General features: G+C 41.8%; 1 protein-coding gene across 1 annotated transcript in view; it reads left to right on the top strand.

Moving 5' to 3' along the window:
* The window catches only part of LOC145399864 (alpha-1-inhibitor 3-like), a 40,954-nt gene that overhangs the window by 22,309 nt on the left and 834 nt on the right, over positions 1–17,811 (top strand). The window contains exons 15-25 of the mRNA XM_080272445.1: positions 1,815–2,043; positions 2,302–2,543; positions 9,317–9,399; positions 9,553–9,674; positions 13,156–13,306; positions 13,536–13,669; positions 14,436–14,540; positions 14,692–14,965; positions 15,941–16,092; positions 16,333–16,545; positions 16,838–17,239. Of these exons, the coding sequence (XP_080128571.1) occupies positions 1,815–2,043; positions 2,302–2,543; positions 9,317–9,399; positions 9,553–9,674; positions 13,156–13,306; positions 13,536–13,669; positions 14,436–14,540; positions 14,692–14,965; positions 15,941–16,092; positions 16,333–16,545; positions 16,838–17,239 (2,107 nt within the window). The remainder of the gene's footprint in view (positions 1–1,814; positions 2,044–2,301; positions 2,544–9,316; positions 9,400–9,552; positions 9,675–13,155; positions 13,307–13,535; positions 13,670–14,435; positions 14,541–14,691; positions 14,966–15,940; positions 16,093–16,332; positions 16,546–16,837; positions 17,240–17,811) is intronic.

Genomic DNA, 17,811 nt, shown 5'->3' with positions numbered 1-17,811 from the left:
GTGTGTGTGTGTGTGTGTGTGTGTTTAATGAAGGTATAATTTTTATGATTTTCCTCACATTTTTTTTGAAGTTTGCATTTGTAATGAATAATGTGACATATATATTTTGGTTACATCATTCTGAATCATTCAGCATGCCCGTAACATAATGCAATAAATGTATTATCAGTTATAATACCATAGGCAAAAAAAAAAAAAATCATGAAAATAAAATGACGTGAAAAATTTGGTTGAATCTATGTTCAGAACATAAACAAGAGTGACATTTATATTCAGGAAACCACTGAATGATTTACAAAACAAGAAAGCATAAACATAATCATGACTGACGTATTTGTAATCAGAAAACCCCTGAATGATTTTACCATCAGATACATTACTGCAGGTGTCATTATCAGCATCAGAAATGGGAGGATCTTCTGCGATTCTTCTCCGCTGACTGTAGAACATCTCAACATTCAGTGACATGGTCAATAATATCTAGAATCTGGAAAAAATAAAGATACATGGAATGCTAGGTGGGGTACCGGACGACCCCCAGTGATGTTTGCGCCCTCCTAACTCCTGAACTATAAGAGTCTTTCCACTCATTTTTTCCGTGCTTATACAACGACCAAAGACATACTAAGTCATTGTTCGCCAGATCCCTAAAACAATAAGTGGCTGAATGGCATCACTATAAAAATGTGTTGGGGTCAATCTGACTCCACATGGTGTAAGAAGTGTTAATATAGGGCCTCACTAATGTGGGTGTGAAGCTGGAATTTCATGGACCTAATGCGGTGCTTTAGTGAAGTTGCAAAAGTTTTACACCAGTTAAGTACCTTGATGGCGAAACACAGATGGAGAAACATTCTGTAAGATGCTTCTGCATCTAAGAAACAGAATCACAGTTATTGCAGGGAAATGATTCCTTGTATGTCAGTAAATCTCTGCCTAGAGTATATTTCCAAACTGCATGAGTGAATGGTTGAGTGGCCCATTTATCCTAATAGCTATGTTGTTTACTCCGTCCACATCTGATTGCAGAAGGGGCATATGTGATCGTTGGCATTTATTTATTTATTTGTGAGTCTGTGCATCAATTAACTGTTGAACCAATGAATGGATCATCTTCCAACTTTGCACAGGAGAACTCAGGAAGTGATTAGTTTTTGGTGGAAATCCACCAGGGGTAAGGGTGGAAGGGGGGGGGGGGAATCCAAATCTGGGACCCAATGATAAATGTATGGAGCAAATTTTTCAAAGTGCCATAGGAGACAAACAGTGAGAAATAGACACATGGTTACTCTTAATTACTAACAGAAAGTCTTTTATGGGAATTCTATTGGCATCATTACATTTGACCTTGGGTTAAGTTGAAAGGTCAATGTCAAGGCCACATGTTTTTACTGCTTAAATCACCCAGACAGTGAGAGATAGGCACATGGTTACTATTAACTACTAATAGGAAGTCATATGGAGATTCTGTTGGGACCATCTGACCTTGAATGACCTTGTATGGACAAACTCAAGGTCAGTCAAATTTTAAAGATTCATATCCCAGAAACTGCCATTTCTTTTGGTAATAGTGCTATTTTCCAAGTCATAAAACTTCGTTTAACATAATTTCCTTTCACCCTAAGTGACTCTAACCCTAATCCAGTCAGCGCGGGCGAGGTGTTCTGACCTCGGGTCACTTTGCTGTAGATTGTTATACTTTTGTACTTTTCCTTTTCCTGTTTGACTCCCTCGTGCCTGATATACATGTCAGAAAAGGTTAAGAAAAAGACAACAGTTGTGGTGATGATGATGATAATGATGGATGGTTTCAGAGCATCTGGAGTGAGTGAGCAGCCAGTGACAGTGCCCGACACTATCACACAGTGGGTGGGCAAGGCCGTGTGCGTCCACCCACAGAAGGGCGTTGGTCTCTCCAGCAGGGAAACCATCACTACCTTCACGCCCTTCTTTGTTGATCTCACCCTCCCACCCACCATCAAGCGCGGGGAAGTCTTGCCTGTCAAGATGTCAGTCTTCAACTATCTCGACCAGCCACTGCCGGTTAGTTAAAAAAAAATGTCATAACCAATTCGGAATATGAATTTATCACTATATGATCATTATACTCTTTTGCTGCCTAGACAACCACCCCCAGTCCAGTGTCTGACCATTAGCATTAGCTTACTTAGTTGCCCTGACTACGATCATCACATTTGACTAATATAACCAGGTTTGCCTTGACTAAGATAATAAAACCATTTTTCCTTGAACAAACTAATCCTTGTCTTTTATCTTCCATTAAGATCCATAATTCCACAGGTAAGTCTGATTCTGGAGGAAAGTTCTGAGTATGAGATCCTGGACGAGGCCGGGGTGGTGGGGCCAGGAGCAGGAAAGCAGCGAGGCAAGAGGAGCACCTGTGTGCCACCGCAGGACAAGACAGTGCTCACAGTCAAGATCAGACCCACGGTGATCACTGACGTCAACATCTCTGTGACAGCTGTTGTGGATCAGCAGAATCAGCAGGAATGTGGGGACGGGGACACTGCACCAGCAAGGAGGTATTTAAAGTTATTTGTGTTGAGAAAATTAATGAGTTAGTGTGTTAACTGGTTTAGTTCCGATGTTTTAATAATCAAATATAATATAATCCTTGCAAGTGTCTGCCTGTGTGTATAGCACAGCCGAAACTGGAAAAGGATTGCAATGAAACTTGACAGGATGGTTTCCATTAGGTCACAGATGGTCCTGTTTCAATTTCATGTGAACAGAAATTTTTTAAATGTGTGTTTTGGCCCCTAATAATTGTGCTTATTGGATTTAAATATACATGGAGCACGTGGATTGGGGGTTGTCCGGAGTCGAGGCAGCTATTCGTCAATTTTGAGCAGCAAGAGGTGCAGTTGAAAAACTGCTCTCATTTAAAGTCAATTATCACACAAAATCATGCTTTCCTCAAATCTCTATATTAGGCATTGATATACAATTCTGCTTGCAATGGTGCAAAAACCATTACAAACTAATGCATAGTTACTGAGGCAGTCGTGTGTAATCGAAAAAACTCCAGGCAGGCGGGGGAAACAGGAATCTCTGAAAACTGGTAATCTTCAACACACAATCATGACATTTTATAAATGAATATAATAATATAGTTTGGCACTGTTGGCACCGGAGTTATGTTGTGCAGTCGGCTGAGTAAACAGAGTCCCCATACATTCAGCCATTCTGTTGCAAATGCTAGATCATTGAAACAGAGCCCGTGTAACTGTAAACTTGAGATTAGAGGGCAAAGCCCGGGAGTCCTCCATAGCAGCAAGTGCTTCACGACCCGAGATGTTTTATTCAGTTTAGAAAACTGTGAAGGAGGGGTTGATTGCATTCGATGTTCCCTTCACACCAACAGTAGGGTGCATCAGTTTCCCCAGTGTGGGAAAGCTACCTTGTCCCCAGTTTAAAAATGTTTCATTATGAACTTAATCAATGTGTGAAAGTATGGGACAGATTGAAGAAGATTTAGAGGGTCCTCGAAGGCATAGTATTATAAACATACGGTGGTAGTGAAATGCCTAAGATACAATATTTTTTCATATTGGACGCCTCTCAAGCAGTGTAGTAATAGTGCTCAGTTTCATACATCAATTATAAAAGCTCGGCAAGGAGCACCACAGGCCTTTATTCTTCCATTGTGAGCAAAAACTTCTATGAGCTCACAGGGTTTGAACTAGTGTGAGTTTTTTTTTTTTTTTTTTTTTATGTGTCCAACTCTGGGCATAGGTTTCACAGCCTTTTATCAAGGCCCAGCAGTCCTCCTACATACCATACACCTCTACATGTCACCACTTAGGCGCTAACACCCACCGTCCATATTGAATACATGCTAGGGCTGTCTCATACAGGACTGGCGTATTGGTATTAGCAGAGGTATTTTTACGACTTGTCGGCGGATCTTCTGGTAGATCAGTAAAGCCTGATTTAATGTAATTCAAATCCTTAAACTGTTCCCTGCCCCAGCGGGGATTTGAACCTGGGTCCGTTGGGACTGCAGGCCACCTCTCTACCGATTGAGCCACCGCCTCGATGATCTTCCCAGACTGAGAGGGCTCACCTATCAGTTGCCTGAAACTCATTAGTTTACCTTGGCCTTTAGATCCTTTGACTTCTTCACTGATTAGCTGGTGACGTACTAAATGGCCATTACAGAATACAGATGGATAATAGCTCTTCCTTAAACCTGTAGCCAGCGGCTACAAGAAAATCAAAAAGTGTTTATGGACTTGGAAATGCCATTACTAGAGATGATGCCATTATAACTGGCTCAAGACTTCCAACATGCAATTCTAAGATGTTTAATATGGCACACAGAAGAGGGTTCTCCAGTTCATCACACCAAGTGGGAGGCAGCAAAACTTGTCATGGAACAATTGGAAAATTTTTACAAGAAAGTAAATATTCCAATGATAACATTCAGGAAAGCAATAGAAAAGATCATTGCCCTACTAGATGAATATGTAAAGATAAGAGCAATGCCAAAAGATCGAAGAGAACACCCAGCTTCCCTAGAAAAAATTGAAAATATGCAGAAAAAAATAGGTGAAACATTTGTTATTTGGCCGACAAATGTTGAGACTTAATAAAAAAACAAAGAAGATCTTGAATTCCTCAAGTCAATGAAAACTGATCGCAAAGCCACATTTGGTGGCCTTGATAAAGTCCAAATTGCAAAGGAAAAACGTAAGGAAGCCCGAATCTCTGCAAAAAATGAAAGAAAACGCAAGTGTGAAGAGGAAAAGTCCTCTACATCTCAGACTGTCAGTTGAAACATAATTAGTGACGATTCTGATGAAGATGATGAATCTTTTCAGCTTGTTCAACCTGTCACATAAATGCACAAAAAAGGAATATCAGTCTTTATACCCCGTGATATCTTAAAGCCCCCTAACTTGGTGTCATTTGCAACTAGAATGAAAATTACCCCTTCCCAGTAGGCAGCATTTACCTGATGTGTAATGGAAGAAGCAGGTGGTAATACGGAATATGTTTTATTATCTTACGCCACTGCTAACAGGTCCCGAGGACAAGTTGCGGAGATGATCTCCACAAGTAATACGAAGAACTGGATACCTCCAAAGCTCACTACATTACACTGGGACTCAAAACTTGCAGCTTCAGTATCTAGTCCTAGTGTTTCTGAGGAACATGTCACTGTTGCTGTAGGGAATATACATGCGGTAAAGCTTCTTGGAGTACCTTCTTACAAACCAGGTACTGATCGTAGATCTGGGGTCATAATAAGTGAACTCACAACAAATCTTCTGGAACAGTGGCACTGTGCAGATGCAGTTGTCAATTTGTCATTTGATAGCACTGCCTCAAACACAGGGTATGTCTCAGCTGCATGCATTAAGATTAAAGAAAAATTGGGCCGTGCCTTGCTATGGTCTGCTTGCAGACATCACGCTGGAGAAGTTGTTCTTGATCATGTCTTCACTGTTTGAAGATTGAAATGTCTAAATCACCTGAAGTTTTGCTGGTTTCAAGATTTAAAAAGAACTTCTCCTTTCTGCTACACGGTGAACCACAGAATTTATCTAAGATACCATACTCTCATGAAGCACAAGAACTGATTAGGTCTTTCGTACAAAAGTTCTTGAAATTGCTGGTGGAAGCCTTATCAGAAAAGAGATGATTATCGGTAATTTATAAAACTCTGTCTTGTGTTTTGAATGGATATCAAGATGGAAGGGAATTCACATTAAAGCAACCTGGTGCTCTGCACAAAGCTCGATGGATGTCTAAGTTACTTTATTCAATTAACTTCAGATTGAACTTCAGATTGAAATGTTACCAGGTGGAACAATTACTACAAAACACCAAGTCCAAAAAATAAGAGTTTGTGAATTTTGTTACTTTGCTATACTCCACCTGGTGGATGACATGTGCTACACCTTTAGATGCCCCACTGAGTGACTTAAACGTCTACAAAGATTTGCTGTAATATAAATATGTGTCCTCTGACATTGCGAACAGTGCTATCAAGGCATTCAAGTGACATTTGTGGTACCTTACCGCTGAGATGATACCATTGGCACTCTTCACTGAAAAGGTATCCCTGGAAGCCAAGAGAGCCCTTGTTAGCAACTTACTGGCTGTGAAGCCAGATGTAGTTACCCAGACCAGACAGGTTTGGATCAGGCATTGGAAAACCAAGATTTCCCACTTATATATCATCAGAAACAACATTAGCAGGAGGCGGTGGCTCAATCGTTAGAGAGGCTGCCTGCAGTCCTACCGGACCCAGGTTCAAATCCCCGCTGGGGCAGGGAACAGTTCAAGGATTTGAATTCATAAAAACAGACTTTGCCGGCCTACTAGAAGACCCGCCGACATGTAAAAATACCCCCGCTAATACCAATACACCAGTCCTGTACGAGACAGCCCTAGCATGTATTCAATATGGACGGTGAGTGTTAGCGCCGAATGGTACCATGTAGAGGTGTATGGTACTTAAGGAGCACTGCTGAGCCTTGGGAGCAGGTTGTGAAGCCTATGCCCAGAGTTTGACACATTTAAAAAAAAAAAAAAAAACTCCTGGTACACATTTCATCTGTTACAGCTCAATACTTCCTTTCTGTCAGATGATGTTGAAAACTGGGCAGAACATCCATCCTACAAGGAGTCACTTCTCAACTTAGAATGTCTTAATGTTGTAAATGATAGTGCCGAATGTGATGTCAAGCTAAGCACAGACTATCTTTGTTCAGCCAGAAATGAACATTATCAGAATGTCCTACAAGTCGTTGAGGCTGATAGAAAGCAGACTCCAAATCTATGGAAATGTTCCAAATATACATGTATCACTGATGACACTTTTGAATTTGTATGCTGTACAGTGTGGTGCAAATACCTGTATGTTATCACCCAACGTAAATGTTAAGATGTTGAATTGTTTATTTTCTTTCTTTAGATTAATAACTGCCTGTTTACTAAGTAATACTATGTGGACTTATTTTGACAATTGTAACACATATTACTGAGCTAAATCTGATTATTAAGGCATTTTATGTTAAACTGTGCTTTAAAATACTTTAAATTCCTGTTTGTGCTTTCCCTGGATTATCAATATTTGATTCTGTATTATCAAAATTATTTAGAGAGCTGTAAACACTGAACAGTATTTTATATTTTCTTTGATTGATTCATAAGTTACCATAGAGTCCTTTCATAATATCAAAGCCAATTAAACATGTCTACACTTTCCTGAATACCTAATTTTTCGTGTCTTTAATGTGTAGAAAAAAAAAAAAAAAATTACAAAATTTCGTGAGCTCGGTGGACCCTCTAGAACCCACTCAAAACCAGTGAAACTTGGCATTCATATTTGTTGTTGAAAGTGTCACAAATTTATATTAGGGACAGGTGCTTGCCATCAAGTTTTCAAAAAACGGGGGGATATGATGCACCCTAACCAACGGGTCTCTCCCAAGCTGACTAAACCTGTCTGGAAGTAAGGAGAATATATCTATACAACACATGGCCTAATTCAAAGGATTAGGAACCTGATGGTTTCGGTAAGGGCAGAGACGGTGCACCTTTAGTATATGCTGTACGATTTCTATAAGTACAGTATTTAGTTTGCATTGCAGGCTGTTCAAATATTTCCTGGGCAGCTAATCAGGACGTAAATTAAGGTGGTCCCCGATCCATCCTCAGCTAGTCAAAACAAATCTGTTATGCAGTGCGCCACATACTGCTCTATTGCTCAAGATGAAATAACCAGATATGAATTTTCCTAACAGTAGGACAAAAGAAATCCGTAACAGCAGTAAATCTGGTGACTAGATTACGAGCAAACGGTAACAACAGAAGAGAAATTTATTATAACTTGCTAATTGTTTTCTCTTTTTCGCTATTTTATACACATGCTCACTAAATATTCACAAGGCATTTTATAATATGTAAATGTATACAGTATATATTATTTATTATGTGTGTTCGTATAAAGTTACAGTTGGCACTAGTAAGGATAGTAGAGGAGATGTGTTACCTGATCGTGTTATCTTAAGTCAATTTCAAGTCTACATTACTTTGACCAAGCAGTAGGGAATGAATTACCTTGAGGCCATAAAACAGGTGTGTGACAGTCGTGCAGAATACCTTCTGAGCTGGCTGTAATTTAGAGTTTCAGGTACCTAGGGTAGTAGTACGGTCATTCCGGTCTGTCTGGCCTGGAATCGTCCATGCAGGACCATCCTGCTCAGTGAGGCGATGTTACCCTACAGTGGACAGCTCACTAGGATGAGAAAGTAGAAAGGATAAGCATGAATGAATGAAGATTACAGTCTGACCCATAACACATATTTTAAATTCTTCCAAAACTTCACTGTTCATAACAAAAAGCATAGTTTGGAAAGGGGTGCTTATCTTAACCTCAAGTGCAACTACTTGCTATTGTATACACCTGAAGTGTCCATTCTTAGCTGCTATTTTGAAATGCACTTTTTAAACACAGTAAACACTGAAGAAAATATGAACTTTTCTTTACAGAACTTCATTATTACATCAGCCTAAAAACAAACAGCTGTTTCCAGAACCACCATCTCGCCAAATAAAATAAGACAAAAAATTGATGAAAATTTTCTACCTCTCCCGAATTTCTACCGTGAAGAGATAAGACTTCAACTGTCATCGACATTACACATTTTTTCAAACTACATGTATAAAATAATATTATAGCTGTGGAGACAGTTATAAGTGGTTACAGATGCGTATACAGCAGATTACAGTAGATAATATAGCAGACACGCGAGTCACAGCTAAGAGAAGAGTGACGTCGTCATGTCAGGACATTTACATTATCCGCAGTTCCACTGCGCTATTATTTGACTGTTTAATGAATGGTCACATTGCATGTGTAATGATTCCATTGCATAACTGGAAACTTCCCGTAACAAAACAACTATCTGTTTTATACAAAACGAGGATAATTGAAGAAAAGAATCAGCCACGGCGGCAACAGTTAGTTCAGGTACCCCTGTGGCTCAGGTGGGAAGGGCAGATGAAAATACCTTATATTCGCCTCTGTACTGATAGCAAAGGTTTTACGGTTCGTGCCCACTACTGTAGTTCTAGGGTATTTGGAACTAAATAACCCCCCCACACATTATTTTTTCCCGACCTGAGAAGGTGAACCCTATAAACTGGTCTCCAATCAGCAGAAGATCAACAATCTTTATGTATTTTATTGGCATCAACTTATGCCCTCTTCTTCAGCACAAGACGCCCTCCACCAGGTGCTTTTATGAATAAAATGTCTTGCCTGTCTTTCATCCATCAGAGATGCTCTGATCAAGCCAATCAAGGTAGAGGCCGAGGGCTTCCTTAGAGAGAACACCTGGACAAAGTACATCTGCGCTGAAGGTAAGGTTATCAACATCTTAATCAACTGGAGATGTTGGTCACTGAAATATCACCATGAAAAATTACTGGAAAATTGGGTGGGTCCCCTAGTTTTGCAGGAATGTGAGAGCATTCAAATTACCTATGAGAACTGCATGTTATTACTACACACAGACTTGCAAACGGGCGAGGACACCCTTGAGTCGTGGGATCTGACCCTGCCGATAAACCTGGTGGAGGGATCGGCGCGGGGATGGGTCACAGCTGTGGGGGATCTCCTTGCTCTCTCTCTAGAGGTTTGCTACCAATATTTGCATCATAGTACCCATTTTAATTCAATTCCAGTACTTCTATCTATTGCCAGACGCCTCAATTCCGTTTGGGGTGGCCACAAACAAATCGCCTCCACATCGTCCTGTCCCCCACCATTTCACTGCCCTGCTCCCAACTCACACCCCCCTCTCTCATATACCTCTCCACCCCATCCCTCCATCTCATCCTCGGCCTCCCCCTCCCTCTTCCCCCCTACACCTCACTCACATACACTCTCTTCGTTAGTCTTTCACCCTCCATCCTCTCCACATGGCCAAACCACCTCAGTGTGTTCCTCATAAAGCTTCCTATCACATCCACATCCACACCACAACGCTTCTTTATATCCTCATTCGTCAGCCTGTCTCTCCATGTGACTCCACAGGCTCCTCTTAAATAACTCATTTCCACTGCTCTCACTCTTGACTTGTGTCCTTCCAACAATGTCCAAGCTTCACTTCCATACGTTAGAGTTGGTATCACAATACTGTCATGTAGTAACTTTTTCACTTCCATGCTCACTTCCCTGTTTCTTATCACTGCTTTCAAAGAACCAGCAACCTTTCTTCCCTGCTGTACCCTTTCAAGCACTTCACCCTCCAAACCTCCATCCTTACTCATCATACTACCCAAGTACTTAAATGTACTCACATTTTCCAGTTCCTCACCATCCAACCTCGCTGTACATTCACTGACTTCACCTCTCTCAAAAACCATCATTTTACTCTTCCCTACATTCACCTTTAGATTCCGTTTCTTGCACACTCTCCCAAACTTATCCATCAAGCCTTCCAGCTCCCCTTCGTCTTCACTCAACAACACAGTATCATCTGCAAACAACAGTACAGGGAGTTTCCAAACACTATCCTCTCTCACCAGGGCCACTCCAACATCCACTACCCTGCCTTGTACCTCTTTTATTACCCCATCCATGAACAGATTGAACAGCCATGGAGACATGGCACATCCCTGTTTCAACCCAACCTCCAAAGAGAAAAATTCACTTAGTTCACCATCCACACGCACTGCAGCCTTAGGATCATCATACATACTCTTCACAGCATTCAACAACTTTCCATCTACCCCATATATTCTTAATACTTTCCACAATTCTTGTCTATCCACCCTGTCATATGCTTTCTCCAAATCCATGAAAGCCGCATACAACTTTCCCTTCTCTAGAAACTTTTCCACTAAAGATCTAAGAATGAATATCTGATCTACACAAACTCTTCCCTTCCTAAAGCCTCCATGTTCTTCTCCAACTAATTCCTCTGTTCTTTCTCTAACTTTGTCAATAAGTATCCTACCATACACTTTTCCTATTATACTAAGAAGACAAATGCCCGTATGATTACCACACACTTCTTTTTCCCCTTTTCCTTTGTACAAGGGAATAATTATACCTGACTTCCAATCCTCCAGGACTCTACCTTCCTCCCAGGCCAATCTGCACATCTTCCACATCCATTCTACCACTTTCTTTCCCCCATGCTTCAGCATTTCACCACACACTCCATCAATTCCTGGGGCTTTCCCCAATTTAACTTTCTTCATTGCTTCCACAACTTCTATCCTACTGATTTCTTCCTGTCTTCTCACCTCCTTCCTTCTCCCAGCCATTCCTCAGCCACCTATACTCGCATTACTTCCATCCTGTATGTTCAACAATTCCTTAAAGTGTTCTCTCCATCTGCTCACTTTTCTCCCTTCTCCACTAGTAATCTACCATTTTTATCTTTCACTCCCCTGCTAACCTCACTTCCACCCTGCCTTACACTCTTCACCTCTTTCCAGAACATCTTCTTACAGTCCATCCACTTTACACTCAAATTCCTTCCAAATTCCTCATCCAATCTTTTCTTACTCTCTCTTACTAATCTTATCACCTCTCTCTTTCTTTCTACATACAACTCTCTCTTCCGCCTCTCAACCTCTTCCACGCCCCTACTTCTCATCCATTCATTGTATGCTTTCTTCTTTTGTGCCACAGCCTGTCTCACCTCTTCAGTCCACCACGCTGTCCCTTGCACCCCCCTCCGTCTTCTCTTCCTCCCACACACCAGATCATATGCTGCACATATTTCTTCTGTAAGTATCCTGCACACACCTTCCATGTCCCCCATCTGCTCCAATTCATATTTGCCCAATCGTTCCCCCACTTCCCTCTTATACTCTGCCTTTTTCTCATCCTCTTGTAACCTTTCCACTCTCCTTGCAACTACTCCTTCCTCTCGTCTTTCCCTTCTTCTATTCCTCCATCTTACTTGTATCCTAATTCTGGCCACCACCAAGTAGTGGTCAGAAAGTCCACTCCCCCAACCTCTATAAGCTCTTGCATCCATTACACATCTTCACATCCTTTCATCCACACACACATAATCAATCATTGCCTTCCTTTCATTCAGTTCACCACCCACTCTTCTCATCACTCGCCATGTATACCTGTGGATCATTTTATGCCTGAAGAGGGTATTGGCTGTCACCAACCCCCTCCCAGCACAAATGTCCACTAACGCACTGCCATTCTCATCTATCTCAGCAGGCACACCCCACTCACCAACTATTCCATCCACCTTCACATTCCCTACTTTACCATTCTTATCACCGATCAAAAACACTCATTCCTTCCAAACTTTCCATGCACACTTCCACATTTGTCCAGAACTCTTCTCTCACTCTGCTAGCACGATCTTGCGTTGGCGCATACACACACAATCACCCACATTTGTATTCCAACTTTCAACTTTACCCACACAATCCTTGACGCAACTGATCCATACTGTCTTATGCTCTTCTTCCATCTTTTACCCACAACTATACATACTCCTTCCTTTGCCCTGTCATTCTCACCTACTCCTGCACATATACCCCATCCATACTCCCATTCTCTCACACTTTCTCCTCCCCATTTTGTTTCAGTCATTCCACATACATCCACTTTTGCACCCTCAAGCACCTGGACAATCTCTCTCTCTCTCTCTTTCACCTCATCATTCGCTCCTCTTACATTCCACGTTGCCATTACCAAGTCCTTTGTCCGGTCCTGGGTCATCATCGTTAGGTCAGTCCTTGTCCGAGTCTTCTTGTTTGTTTTTATTAGTTACTTGTTTCCGGGGAGGGGCACTAACCCTCCAGTACTTACTCATTTTAAAAAAAATTTGTCATGTTTGCTGAAACTACCATGCTGGTTCTGACATTGGAAGGTGTTGCATAAAATATTTTGCTAAAATATTTTGCATAAAATATTGTGCAATTTGAAACAGTTAACAAAAGCATCAGGAATGAGAAATATGAACATAAAGCTGACAGGAACTGTCTGTGAACTTTTGCTCGTGACATTTTGTTCCTTTATAATCAACAATAAGGTGAGGTGATAAAAAAAAAAAAAAAGCTGCTTTGTAAAAAGGAAACTTAGAGTAATAGTAATAGTAAACATATAACAGAACAGAGGGTGTGTTACAGAACCTGGGTCACCTGATCAGAATGCCATATGGGTGTGGTGAGCAGAACATGGTAAACTTTGCCCCCAACATCTACGTCCTGCGTTACCTTGACAACACCAACCAAACCACCCCGGAGGCCCGCGACAAGCTCATCAGGTTCATGAAAACAGGTAAAGTCTTCATCTATGTGTATTTATGGCTTTACACGTAAATAACTGTAATTCCGGGGTCCTGGTCCACTATAATGATATGAAATGGAAGTTCTACAGGGCATGGCTTGTATTTCTACCAACCAGTGCTCAGTAGGAGATTTGTATTTATAAATGCTTGTGCAGGCATGCGTGTATGTGCATGTGAATAATTCTATTATATCAACTGCTCATCCTTTGTTCTTGACAGGGTACCAGCGTGAACTGCTATACCGAAGATATGATGGTTCATACAGCGCCTTTGGAAATGCTGATGATTCTGGCTCCACATGGCTGACTGCCTTTGTGCTAAAGTCCTTTGCTCAGGCACAGCCCTACATTCAGGTGGGTGCAGAGGATAAGATTTTATATACTGAGGAAAATATCATTAGGTCATTGATAGCCTCGATTTCCCCTGACAGAATATAAGTGTTTAGTGTTAGCCTAGATAGATTTCCAGGCGTATGTACGGTGGTGTTGAGGCTACTTTTATAATCAGGGCTACAGTAAGGCAAACCCCCAATTCTGATCTGTCATTTATGGAACAGCTGTGAGTGTCGGATGTAATTGACCTGCATACCAAGTTGGTGTGCATTTAAAAGCGGGGTAGTGAGACTAAGTACAGCATCACCTTACTCTCTACCATAGGTTTAACAAATTATGCACAGCAATTAGGGGCTTGGCTATTCCTTCATGAACTAAATCTTAATAACATGGCCATATCTTAGAGGCATTTCGTTGTTTAGGATAAATATCACCCACTGCTTAGTTTAATGAGTCAGTAACAAAGTACAGAGGCATGATTACTCCCACTACTGTAAAAGAAAGAACACTGTACTAATCTTGGCAGCATATTCATTGAAGTTATAATTCAGGCTGTTTGTTTATTATGTAAAATTGTTACGAGAACTCGGTTTTCAATGTACAAAAGAATTATTCATTCATTCATTCATTATCACATCCTGTGTTGCCCTATGAGGAGCGTAGAAGCCCAGGACTAGGCAAGGTGGTCCTGACAATTAAGATGAGAGTGACCAGCCTCACTCATCGCTAAGTGCCATTACCTGAGCAATAATCATAATGCTATTAATATGTTTACAAATGCCTGCAGGTTGATGAAGAGCGCCAGAAGGAGACAAGAGTCTGGCTTCTGCAGAAACAGGGGACGGATGGCTGCTTCATATCTGTGGGCAAACTACTCAACAAGGCCCTGCAGGCAAGTGTGTGCATCTGGTTCACTTATAAAAGTATTGCTTACAACATAATGCATCAGTAATAATGTATGTCTTCCGACAGGGTAGAGGAACATACACAAATCAAATGATGATGGAATGCATGTAGCTGTCAGTAATGAAGTACCCCCACAGGGTGGAGTGAGTTCAAGCTTGAATCCGGCGCCCCTGACGGCATACGTAATGGCAGCGCTGCTGGAGGCTGGTGAGGACCCAATCAGTCCACCGGTTAGTTTGGCTGCCCAGTGTCTGGCCGCTTATACCTCCCGCCACCCCTATACACTGGCCCTCAAGGCCTACGCCCTGGCCCTGGCCAAACTACCAGAGGCCGCAGCAGCCGTGCAGCAGCTGATGGACCTGGCCATCGTTGCCCCCAACTCAACACACTGGGAACTGCCTCCAGGATCAGGTAATATTCACAGACAGTCCGTGAAAGCTTTGATAGTTACATAGATCAGTACAGTACGTGGTCGTCTTTACCCTTCATCTCTTACAAGATATCTTCAGTTATCAGTTATAAAGGTATGACCTCAGCTAACGTAAATGTACTTGCCATAGCTGCAAATATTCTGGTTAATAATACCGAAGATTATAAATCAGCCTTGTTCTGTCCTGTAAATAACAACAAATACTGAGTTGTTGAAACTGAGTGTGTCATAAAGGAAAACATAAATTTAGCTGAAATACTTATGAGTTTTGAGTAGATTACCTCTTATCTATGTTCACCTGTATCACAGGATGTAAACTTATATTCGATTCCTGAATTTTTTTGCCTTATCTATGTTCACCTGTATCACAGGATGTAAACTCATACTCGATCCCTGAAACTTTTTGCCTTATCTATGTTCACCTGTATCACAAGATGTAAACTTATATTCGATTCCTGAAACTTTTTGCCTTATCTATGTTCACATGCATCACAGGATGTAAACTCATATTCCATTCCTGAAACTTTTTGCATACCAAACCCACTGCTTATGAAATTTATTCCCATACCCGGCACATGGAACGTATTGTACCTGTTCAACCTTTATAAGGCTCATAAAAAGCTATTAGGAAAAAACAGTTGATGGTCTGCTGGGTAAGATTACATGGCATTGCAATAAATATACACTGATGGTAACTAATGACAAAACCACCAGTTACCAACCTACTGAAGCATCTAACAGCACGTGTAGTTAACGGATGCATACCCCTATGAGCCACATCCACCTGCAGTGTCTTATACTACTAAATTATCAGGCGTCCATTTGGTTATAATATTACAGTTTTCACTCAGTATAGTAAATGGTGCTCTGGGCTACAAGAAACGATCTGGTTTGTCATTCAGGGTTTCTAGCATAAAAACAATGACAGTTGAACAAGTTTCCTTTGCTGATCCCAGGCAACAGTCGGGCAGCCGCCGTGGAGACGGCCGGGTACGGCATCCTGGCTATGATGACCCACGACCCCGAGAACATGAGACAGCATGCCCTGAAGGTGGTCAAGTGGATCACCGCACAGAGGAACGGCCAGGGAGGCTTTTACTCCACCCAGGTCAGACACACAGTTTATTATCTTCAGGAAGAGTTGCTTTCCATTCTGGATGAACAGGAACTAAATTTATTATATTCTTCTTTGAATCAGGGCTAGAAGAATGCTAGCAACGAAAGAAACTCGAGAAAGGAAAGACACCAGAGTTACATCTCAACAATATTTGTGCATACACTTGTGTGTGTGTGGTGAGAATTACGCTACAGAGCATCAACAACACTACAGTCTGATTTCTTTTAACAGGACACAGTGGTAGCTCTGCAGGCAATGGCCCTCTATGAGAGCCATTTGCATCAGGGACCACTCAACGTGCAGGCGACTGTGACGGGCGGGAACTACTCGTTTGCTTTCACTGTCACAGACAACAACAAACTGCTGCAGCAGCTGGAGCCTCTTCCTTACATGCCCACCTCACTAAACCTCACTGTAGCCGGCCAAGGCTGCGCCATCCTCCAGGTTAGTCAAGAATTTGAGGTACCATAATGCAACTTAATATTGACCCCGATCACTGTGGGATGTATTTTTTTCTTAAAACAGATCATAAAATATATCTAGTGTTTTCTCGTTAACATTACGTTAACCAGTCGATCAATCATTCTTTGCTTCTGTACACACTCGTTCACACACTCACACATAAGGCTGCACAGCAGTTCAATATGCCTGACACTGAGACAAGCAATTCCATTGACTGTTTCATTAACACCATCACTGAGCTGTCGATAGGCATTAATTTTAACCTTGTCACCAGGCTGTGCAGCGGTACAACATTCCTGACCCTGAGCCAAGTGACGCTTTTGTCTTGAAAGTCGACACCATCACTGTGCCAGACAACCGATGCCTCACCAAGCGCATCACCGCTTGCGCCTCCTACCGCCTCCCCGACAGCAAGTCCAACATGGCCGTCATCGAGGTGGACCTCATCTCTGGCTACATCCCTGAGAAGCAGGATCTCAAGCAGTTACTCAGGTACAACCTCAACATCAAGCGCTTTGAGGTGGACGGCAGCAAAATCAATTTTTACATTGACGAGCTCTCTGCCACCGATACCTGCGTCAACTTCCGTGTCATAAGAGAGGTGGACGTGGAGGATGTCAAGCCAGGGACTGTGGTGGTGTATGACTACTACCAGCCAGAGTTCTTAATCTCCAAGGTTAGTCCCTGCTTTCTTATCTTATATGCCAGAAAGGGACACCTACTGTATACGTAGCGGGATTGATATACGAGTAAATGGGATGCTTTGCCTACTATTTATACAAACGTCCCTATCTCCCTCCCTATCCCTCCCTATCCACCAACAGGAGGATGTTGGGATGCAGGAGTAAGTAGTTTCATCCTTCAGCCTACTGGTTCCACGTCTAGATGAACCTGGGTCCACAAAACTAAGAACAACTTTGTAAATCACTTTGTAATGGGGTCTATAAGCCCACATTGCTGAAGGGCAAAGCGGGGATCCTCTCTTTGACTCAGTGGTAGCGTGCGTGCCTACGAAGCACGAGGGCCTAAAATCGAATCTCGGTCAGACTAGTGATTAATTTAAGTTTCATTTTAGTCATTTTAACTTTATATAGTTACAGGCATCCTTCGTTATATGATTGGGTTACTTTGCTAAAAAAAAAAAAAATAAACAGTTCGATAATGAACGAGCATATAAGGAGCAAGCTATATCACAGGTGTAACGGAGACATGTTTTAGGACTGAGTCAACCTCAGGACCTAAGTACAA

Source organism: Coenobita brevimanus, chromosome 50 (genome assembly GCF_032717465.1).
Source record: "Coenobita brevimanus isolate Jiangsu-jjx chromosome 50, ASM3271746v2, whole genome shotgun sequence".
NCBI classification, from domain to species: Eukaryota; Metazoa; Arthropoda; class Malacostraca; order Decapoda; family Coenobitidae; genus Coenobita; species Coenobita brevimanus.
The sequence above is the reverse complement of the archived record's forward strand: the minus strand, read 5'-3'. Positions and strand labels throughout refer to the sequence as shown.